Source organism: Lemur catta, chromosome 1, assembly GCF_020740605.2.
Source record: "Lemur catta isolate mLemCat1 chromosome 1, mLemCat1.pri, whole genome shotgun sequence".
NCBI lineage: Eukaryota > Metazoa > Chordata > Mammalia > Primates > Lemuridae > Lemur > Lemur catta.
Window position 1 is genome coordinate 75,440,772 of NC_059128.1, and position 10,330 is coordinate 75,451,101.

At 37.8% G+C, this 10,330-nt stretch overlaps 1 protein-coding gene across 1 annotated transcript in view; it reads left to right on the plus strand.

Moving 5' to 3' along the window:
• KNL1 (kinetochore scaffold 1) overlaps positions 1 to 2,314 on the plus strand; it is a 57,949-nt gene extending 55,635 nt beyond the window's left edge. The window contains exon 26 of the mRNA XM_045534654.1: positions 683 to 2,314. Coding sequence (XP_045390610.1) covers positions 683 to 797 — 115 coding nt within the window. The 3' untranslated portion in view covers positions 798 to 2,314. The remainder of the gene's footprint in view (positions 1 to 682) is intronic.
• The last annotated feature ends 8,016 nt before the right edge of the window (positions 2,315 to 10,330 follow it).

A 10,330-nucleotide genomic window follows, 5' to 3' on the forward strand; every position in this document is an offset into this window, starting at 1 on the left:
AGGTCAAGTTACCTCAGGAAGCTAAGGCCAGGAGGATTGCTCGAGTTCTGGGCTGTAAGTGTGCTATGCTGACCAGGTATCTACAGTAAGTTCAGCATCTCCATGGGTACCTCCCGGTAGAGGGAGTTGGGGTGTGGGAGGGTGGTGCCTCCAGTTTGCCTAAGGAGGCATGAACCAGCCCGAGTCAGAAACAGGGTGAATCAAAACTTCCATGCTGATCAGTAGTGGGACCATGTCTGTGAATAGCCACTGCACTCTAGCCTGGGCAACATAGAGAGACCCTGTCTCTAAAAACAAAAATGAAAAACTCATTTGTAAAATGCTGCTGATCGGAACATATATTCAAGGCAATGTGAATCTATGCTCCCAGGTTGCAGTTCTCAAACTTGGCCCAAATAAACCCTCTACTTATATATAAAGAAAAAAAGATAACCTTACAATTACATACAAAATGGTTTCTTTTTTTTGTTTTTCTTTTTTGTACTTTGCCTCTTGGCTCAAACAAAATTGTTTCTTAGGCCTTGTTTTGGAATTTCATTTCAAACTGGACAGTCTGGTTATTCCCAGAAATGCCCATGTACACTTCCTAGGAGACTGAGAAACCATACCCAAGAACGTAAAATTCCACTGAATTGGAGACAAGTATAAGATTCCAGAAAAATTAACCTTTTGTTCTTTCCAGCCAAGATGAAATTGCTACCATTCTATCTAAAGTGCCACGGGAGGACAACTACCTGAAGAATGTAGTCAAGCAAATTTACCAAGATCTGCTTCATGACTGCCATTTCTTCCACTAGACCCATGGACTACAGCTGTAACAATCAACTACAATGTACTTAATGACATTATGTCAGGGTCTCCATTGCTCTGTAACCTTTTTCTTTAGGACAAAGATGCCCTAGTAAAATTCCTCTGATGACATGATAGTTATTTCATATGGTTAGTTTTTAAGTCTTTACAGTTAGGAATGAGAAAAGGCCTCAAGTAGCCTGTTATCAACTTATGTATCTTTGTACCAAAGGTTTAAGTAGTAGGAGACTAACAGAAAATTTCCCTAACTAAAGTAGGGCTCTCTGCTTTAGTGCAAACCCTAAGGAGTAACTTTTAAGAGGAGTTGTTACCAATGACAAAAACATTAGCTGTTTTTCCATGTATAGAGCTTTGATTCTTAGGTGGCCTGGCTTCTGCCCAGCAGATATTTCCGGAGTAGAGACAAACTATTCTTCTTCCTTTTTCTCCATTTCAAAAATGCTGTTAAGAGAAAGCAATAGTATTCAGCTATTGGAATGGTTGCCATCTTTTCTTGAGGGCCCTGCCTTTTATTCTACAGTATCCATTAATGTTTGCTTAATAAGTATAATTTTTCTAGGGAAAGTTGATTCATTTGGGTCCAGTATACATATGTAAATATATTAATGTTGTTTTTTGTGTTTGTCATATAATAAGGAGATGTATATAGAAATTCATGTAGAGATACAATATAGAGAGATAACCTTTGGCCTAGGCAGCTTACATCTTTCTAAAGGATACTTTAGAGCAAGAGTCTCAATCTTTTATTAAATAATGACACTTCAAACAATATCATATCCAAAACACTATCAATTTCAGGCAGTAATAATAAAATAATAAACTTGCTATAAGTATTGGTTCCTGAAGCCACACCCTCCTCATATACAAAAATAGTATCCATTGATTATTAAATGAGCAATATTATCTATGAGGTAGGCAAATATGAAAAAACTTTTACTCAAACTTTAATCAAATCCCAATCATGGTAAATTTTGTTTTATATTTAATTCTAAACTAAAATATATTTACATTTTTTAACTAATTTATCTTAAAATTTTGCTTTACACTTTAAGATTAAAGTCCTATGGGCACCAGGAATGTTATCTTCCCTCTTGAATGGTCTTTACTTCTGAGCTACACATCAAAAGATCACATGGTCTTTTAACCTTCAAAAGTCAACACAAAACTCATTTGCTATAAAAATCAAGGTGTAAATGTTCCCTATTTCCATAAACTCCTTGGAAAAACTTTAAAGTCATCAATATGGTCTATTTCTATGAAGGTTAAGTTAGCTTTCTTATTAGGGTTGTTTTATTTCTTTTCTATAAGTCTAAACAGTAGACGTTTTGTTTTATGCATTTTAGTAACCTGGAATAACCAGCTCCAAGAATGATTTGGCTTGTAATGATGGTCTCTGCTTTCTTGGATTTGTAATATTAGTTCATAATTGTAATTTGTGTTTTTCTTTGTTCACAGTATTGGCTATTTTCATAAATTTTTTGGAAGGTTTTCTTCACTAACTGGAAAACATTATTTTTTGCACTATTAAAATAAATGTATTACTTGAAATCTTCTGTAAGTAGTATTTCTTTATGAAGTGAAGAGTATTTTAGCATGTGTCCAATAGACCTTTGAAGATATACCAAAGAAACCTCCCTCCAGGTCCACTTACCTATTTGAAAACTCAGATAGGATTAAAATATGTCAGACTTTAATGTAAGAACCAGGCACAAACCAGAGTTAGCGCTGTGTCTCTGAAGAACAGTAAAAGAAAACTATTTTGAGGTTCCTCAGGAAACTATCAGTTCTCTGAGCTAATGCAGTGGTTCTCAAAGTATAGTTCCCTGATTAGCAGTATCAGCCTTACCCCAGACCTACTGAATCTGAAACCCAGGAGTAGGGACCAGCAATTTGTGGAGTTTTTTCCTCACTTTCTTTTTTTCTTTTATCAGCTTTATTGAAGTATGATTCACTCATCATAAAATTCATCATTTAAAGTATAAAATTGGATGGTTTTTAGTATATTCACAGTTATATATAAAAATTACCACAATCAATTTTATAATACTTTCATCATCTAGAAAAACAAATTCTAAATTGTATATTTTCCCATAATTTTTAAAAAACCAATACCCTTTTGGTATTATCCTATCTTCACATCATTTCCCACCTGACATTTCTTAAAGCTACTATTAATCTACTTCCTGTCTCTATAGTTTGCCTGTTTTGAACATTTCATATAAATTGAATAATATAATACATGGTCTTTTGTTACTGGCTTTCTTTTAGCATAATGTTTTCAAGGTTTATTCATGCTGTAGTATTTATCAGTACTTTGTTTCTTTTTATGGCCAAATAATATTTAATTGTATAGATATACCACATTAGTTTATCCATGATTAGGGCAGTTAGGCAAGAAGAAATAAAAGGTATCCATACTGGAAAGGAAGAAGTAAAACTATTTGCAGATATGATCTTGCATATAGAAAATCCTAAGGAATCCACTAAAAAACTATTAAAATTGATAAATGGTTCAGGAAGTTTGCAAGATACAATATCAGTATTCAAAAATCATTTTTATATACTTAGCAATGAACAATCCAAAAATGAAATCAAGAAAACAATTCCATTTATAATAGCTTCATAAAATTATTTAGGAATAAATTTAACCAAGGAGATTTAAGACTTGTACGTGAAAACAACAAACATTGGAAGAAATTAAAACCTAAGGCCAGGTGAGGTGGCTTACTCCTATCATCCCAGCACTTTGGGAGGCCAGGGCGGGAGGATCCCTTGAGGTCAGGAGTTCAAGACCAGCCTGAGCAAGAGCGAGACCCCATCTCTACTAAAAATAGAAAAAATTATCTGGGCATGGTGGCACACACCTGTAGTCCCAGCTACTCTGGGGGCTGAGACAAGGATGATCAGTTGAGCCCAGGAGTTCAAGGTTACAGTGAGCCATGATAGTACCATTGCACTCCAGCCTGGGCAGCCAAGTGAGACTGTCTGTTTAATAAAAAAAAAATTAAAAATTGGGGATACGGAGAAGTTTGCCTTGTGGCTAAATAACTAGGGGTAGTGTAGTTCAGATGTAACACAGGTAATGGCCTGAAAAATGGTAAAATGCTTTACAAGCTGTCTTTTTAAAACCCCCTCAACCCTTTTTGGGAATTAAAACCTGCACTCCTGCTCCAGGCCAGTAATCAGAGGGGTCTGGGAGTATTCTTTGTTTTTTTGTACTACAGAAGATGTCTCAATGGAATTGTCCAGGCAGAGGTCAGCTGGAGATGCTGTAAACAGCAATAGCCCAAAGCTGAAAACTCCCTTTAAAAGCTCAGTATTTCTGCTTAAAGGAAGAAGGATGGTACTTTAACACATTGCTACACTAGGAAAAAAACTTTTCCTTGGGGGCACAGTGTTTTTTTAGGAAAATAGAATAAAAAGATTTTAATGAAAAATTTGTTGATTGTTGTCTGTGCATGACTTATATGCAACTTGAAAAATAGTTTTCACGGCTCCCAAGGTAGAGACGTGTGGGTTACATATGCTTCATGAGGCCCTGGGCTCAAAACTAGCATTGAGTTAAATACATCTCACATGGCAGTTAATGTGTTAAGATGAGAATCTGCCATCCTTCTCATTTGCCGGCAGATTAAGAAACTTCTTTCTTTTTCCTCAAACTGCTTGTCCTCATTCTTTGTTTAGCCATGGGGACAAGTACTGAACTTTTGGTAACACTGAGAGATTTCATTCAGGACTTCCTGATAAATCACTTTTGCCCCACAAGAGTATACCTTCTAGTGACTCTTTTTGATACCAGATTTAGTTTTTCTGTAGGCTAACTTCCTAGAAATAGGGCTGTTGAGTTCAAAGGCTAGTTGCATTTGTAATTTTGATAGATTAAGAAGTACTAAACTTCTCTGTAAAATGATCATATCAATCTTACTAGCAATGACTGCCCAGATCCCCAAACTATTATTAATATAGTACATTACCAGACTTTTTCATGGTATCTCAGTATGGTTTTAATTTGCATTCTCTCACAATCTGTGAGGTTGAATGTCTTCACATATGTTGTTAGAGCTATTTTTATCTCCTTTACTGTGAACTATCTGTTAATATCCTTTGACTGTTTTTCTAGATTATTTACTTTTTTCATATTGATTTGTAGAACATCTGTAAACATAAGACAAAACTCTTTGTGATACAGGTTGCCAATTTTCCCCCAGTCTGTTTTATTTCAACTTTATTAATGATGGGTTCTACCACATAAAAATTTAAAGATATGTAATCAAATGTATCAGTATTTTCTTATAGCTTTTGGGATTTGTATCATATTTAGATCCCACTGTAAGATCCATAGTTTCTCTTAGAACTTTTATTAGTATTTTCCATTTATATCTTTGATCCATTTGGAAATTTATCCTAACAAAGGATAAGATATAGACCCAAATTTATTTTTTCCAGATGGCTATGTAGTCATCCCAGCCATTTATTTATTTATTTGTTTGTTTGTTTGTTTATTTATTTATCTTGAGATGGGGTCTCATTCTGTTGCCCAGGCTGGAGTGTAGTGGTATGATCATTGCTCACTGTAATCTCAAACTCCTGGGCTCAAGCAATCTTCCCCCCTTGGCCTCCTAAAACTTTGGGATTATAGGCATGAGCCTCCTCAGCTGGTCCCAGGACCATTTAATAAAGTCTATTTTTTTCTCCACTGATTTGGAATGCCTCCTTTATCATATACTGAATTTCTCTATGTACTTGTTTCTATATCTGGGAATGGTAGGCAGAATAATGGACTCCACAGATGTCCACATCTTGATTTCTGAAGCTTGTGAATATTATCTTATATGGCAATAGGTACTTTGCAGATGCATTTGTGTTAAGGATTTTGAGATGAGGAGACTACCCTGGATTATCTGAATAGGCCAGATAATGTAATCACAAGGGTCTTTATGAGAGGGAGGCACAATATCAGAGTTGAAGAAGGACATGTAATACTGGAAGCAGGAGTCAGAATGATGTGATTGTTGGCTCTGACTGGAGGAAGGGGTCTCAATGCAAGAAATGCAGAAGCTTCTAGAAACTAGAAAAGATAAGGAAACAGATTATCCCTTTGGGCCTCCAGAGCAACACAATTCTGCCAACACCTTGATTTTAGCCCTCTGAAATGTACTTCAGAATTCTGACCTCCAGAACTGCAAGATGATAAATTTTTATTGTTTCAAACCACTAAGTTTGTGGTAATTTATTATAACACCAATAGGAAACTCATACGCTTGGGTAAATATTCTGTTTCATCAATTTATCTTTTCTGTACAAGTACTTTTTAATTATTATAGTTTTATAATATATTTTAATATCTGGTCAGTTTAGGCCATTTTATTTCAGTACTTTTCTTGCTCTTATTTTTTATTTTACCATATAAAGGTAAGAACTAACTTGTTCAGTTTGTAACAGAGTAGTCACCCCTCCTCCCGTAGATATGGAAGGGAAATACTGAGAGTGGGGAATATGTTACAGAGGGAATGGCTTGAGAAAAACAGCAAAAACATTTTCTGTCTTTTTAAAACATCCTCCACTCCTTTTTGAGGACTAAAACCTGCATCCCTGCCTCAGGCCAGTGGTTGGCAGGCCCAGGGTAAGTCTTTTGTTATTTGTGCTAAAGGAGATGGCTCAGCCCAAACCTGGTAAAGGGAGGTCCTGGGTGGAGGTCAGGGAATTGTCTTCAGCAGAGATAGGAAGATCAGAATCGTCAACTGTAGTTGAACAGTACTTGTCTGAAGCTGAGAACCCACCCTTTAAAAGCTCTGTATTTCTGCTTATTATGAGAACAATGGCATTTCAGACAGGAGTCTCCATCCTCCTTTTGCTGGCAAAGTAATAAAATGTCTCTTTCCTTCCTCCCCAAACCACTTAGTCCTCATTCTGATTCGGCCTCGTGGACAAGTGCTGAGCTTTTGGTAATAAGTTTCCACAAAAATCTTATTGACATTTTTACTGAGATCAAGTTTTATTAGATTTAAAGATCTAATGGAGAACTGATACCTCCAAGATGTTGAGTCTTACAAGTAGATAGTATGATTTTCTCTTTTGTGTACTCTGTAACATCTTAGTTTCCCTGATATATGATGTGTGCTTTTCTTAAGTTTATTTATAGGCATTTTATAGTTTTGTTACTTTTTTTTTTTTTGAGACAGGGTCTTTCAACAGAGCCCTGGCTAGAGTGCAGTGGCATCATCACAGCTCACTGCAACCTCAAACTCCTAGGCTCACGAGATCCTCTTGCCTCAGCCTCCCAGAGAGCTAGGACTACAGGTGCACACCACCATGTCCGGCTAATTTTTCTATTTTTTTGTAGAGACCAGGTCTTGCTCTTGCTCAGGCTGGTCTCAAACTCCTGGCCTCAAGCAATCCTCCCACTTCAGCCTCCCAAAGTGCTAGGATTACAGCCTAGCCACCATGTCCAGTCAGCTCTGATTTTTTTATATTTTATAATTAGTTACACTGATAGGGTGGAAAGCTTAGTAGCTGCTCACAGAGTAGGCTGAGAAAGATTTCTCATTCAGAGATTAAGATATAAAAGTAAAATTTATTTTATTCTTTAGAAGGACAGAGAGAATAAGAAAGAGTGGGGGGAGGAGAGCAGGGAGACAGCAGTGTGGCATTCTAAAGAAAGGAAGGGAGATGCCAGCAGTGAGGCCAAGTGGCTCTCTAATTTTAAGGGTGACGAAGAGAAAAAAAATAATGATGGCAGTTGATAACAAAAGCGGCAGCAGGTAGATAACAAAACTGCTAAGATGACAAAGTCCGAGACTTGATTTCCTGCCTTTCCTTGGAGAAGGGATTATCACAGGAGATGTGACTCTGTCCTCCAGATACGGTTGAGGCTGTAGCTCGTTCTTCCGCCGTTTACTCAGGAACTCTGTAAAAGCAGATTCTCAAAAAAAATTTTTTGAAGGGGAGAGTTACATCTCTTTTCTGTTCATTTGGCTCTTTTCAGAAGTTGTGCGGGGTGCCTGTTAGTGCGAGAACTCACGGGATTGATCTTTAACCAACTGTTACTAGGGAAATTGTAGGATTAGGCATTTTCCTAGGTGGGATTAGGTATTTTCTTGTTATTTTTGCAAGGCCACCCCTTTCGATATAATCTTTTATTGTCCCTTGAGCTATCCAAATATGTATCTATAAATCCTTTCCAACATTTATATCCTTTATTTCATCCATTAATATTCTTAGCATTTCCAGAACAATAGTAAATAATAGGGACAATAGACAATTTTGTTCTTGATTTTAATGAGTGTTTCTAACATTTCACCGCTAAGCAGATAATGGTAGCCTGTTTGTAACATCTGTTTTTTCTGTCGATCATATTAAGAAAACAGATGATTTTTAAAAATCCCCCTTAATCAGGAATTTATGTTGAATTTTTTTTCGAATGTGAGCCAAAGTCTTATTTGTTCATTTCTTGCATTTGAAGTATTCTTTGGTGACATCCTTGGCCTGAGATTCTTTGCCACAGTCCTTAACTACTACACAACTGCAACCAACCACTCGGGGCTTTCCCTCTCTATCAATTTTACAGAGACCTACCCATCCCCCTAGTTTTTTGTGTGTTTTTTTTAGTTTGTTTGTTTGTTTTGAGACAGAGTCTCGCTCTGTTGCCCAGGCTAGAGTGAGTGCCGTGACATCAGCCTAGCTCACAGCAACCTCAAACTCCTGGGCTCAAGCAATCCTACTGCCTCAGCCTCCCAAGTAGCTGGGACTACAGGCGCGAGCCACCATGCCTGGCTAATTTTATATATATATTTTTTAGTTGTCCAGCTAATTTCTTTCTATTTTTAGTAGAGACGGGGTCTCGCTCTTGCTCAGGCTGGTCTCGAACTCCTGACCTCAAGCGATCCTCCCGCCTCGGCCTCCCAGAGTGCTAGGATTATAGGTGTGAGCCACCACGCCTGGCCTCAGGCTGTCTTATTAAGATTGTTTTTCTTCAGAGAAAAGCTTATGTTTCTGCTGATTAAATTTTGGTCTTATGAGAGTTGCCTTCTTGAGATTTCAGATAGGTTACTGAGACTGTAGTTTAGCATATATCCAAAATTTTTCAATTATAAATTTACAAATATTCTCATGGATTGCCAATTTAACTATTAGAGGAAAATCTAGCTTGCCTTATTTCCAAGCTCTTAGTGGATTGCTTTGGAGGAAAGGAAGAAAAACTGCTTAAATTGGTTTAAACAGAAAAAATGGGAGATTCATTGGGACGTACAGATAATTCATAGAACTCAAGAGCAGTAAGTGCAGCCAGAAAGTCTTAGAAATTGGAAAGGAGATCTGGAAAGGAGTCAGAATTCAAAACCGTTTCTGTCTCGGACTCTCTCCCACTTTCTTATCTCCAACTCCTGAGCTCAAGCAATCTTCCCGCCAGAGTGCTAGGATTACAGGTGTGAGCCACTGCGCCTGGCCTTCTCCCATTTCTTAGGATCTCAATTTCTTAATCTTTCTGCAGATGTAGTTTTCTCTGGTTATACATCCACATACAGCTACTTGTGTACTCTGCCTTTTCAAATTGCTGAGCTCAGACTTGACTAGACTCTAAATCCCAAATCCAAATTTCCAGGAGGAGGAATATCATTGGCCAACTTTGGGTCAGAAGGCAAAAGCGGATAGCTTTTTTTGGAGGAGGGGGAGACAGAGTCTTGCTCTGTTGCCCTAGGTAGAGTGCAGTGGCATCACTGTAGTTCACTGCAACCTCAAACTCCTGGGCTCAAGCAATCCTCCTTCCTCAGCCTCCTGAGTAGCTGGGACTACAGGCACATGCCACGACATCTGGGTAATTTATCTATTTTTAGTAGAGACCAGATCTCCCTCTTATTCAGGGTGGTCTTGAACTCCTGAGCTCAAGCAATCCTCCCACCTGGGCCTCCCAGAGTGCTAGGATTACAAGTTTGAGCCCCTGCACCTGGCCAAAAGAGGATAGCTTTAATATGGAAATCAGTTCACTATTATCCCAGGTACTATCTATAATAATTACTTTTTAAAAATTTTTATTTATTTTTTGAATTTTATTTTTATTATTATTTTTTAAATTTCAGAATATTATGGGGTATAATCACTCTTAGTGAAGGGACAGCATTGCTAGTAAATCATCTAATATAAAACCATCACTGCAGGCCGGAAGCGGTGGCTCACGCCTGTAATCCTAGCACTCTGGGAGGCCTAGGCGGGTGGATCGCTCGAGCTCAGGAGTTCAAGACCAGCCTGAGCAAGAGCGAGACCCCGTCTCTACTAAAAATAGAAAGAAATTATCTGGCCAACTAAAAATATATATAGAAAAAATTAGCTGGGCATGGTGGCGCATGCCTGTAGTCCCAGCTACTCGGGAGGCTGAGGCAGTAGGATTGCTTAAGCCCAGGAGTTTGAGGTTGCTGTGAGCTAGGCTGACTCCACGGCACTCACTCTAGCCGGGCAACAGAGCGAGACTCTGTCTCAAAAAAAAAAAAAAAAAACCATCACTGCACACAATGGTTCACTGGCCCCC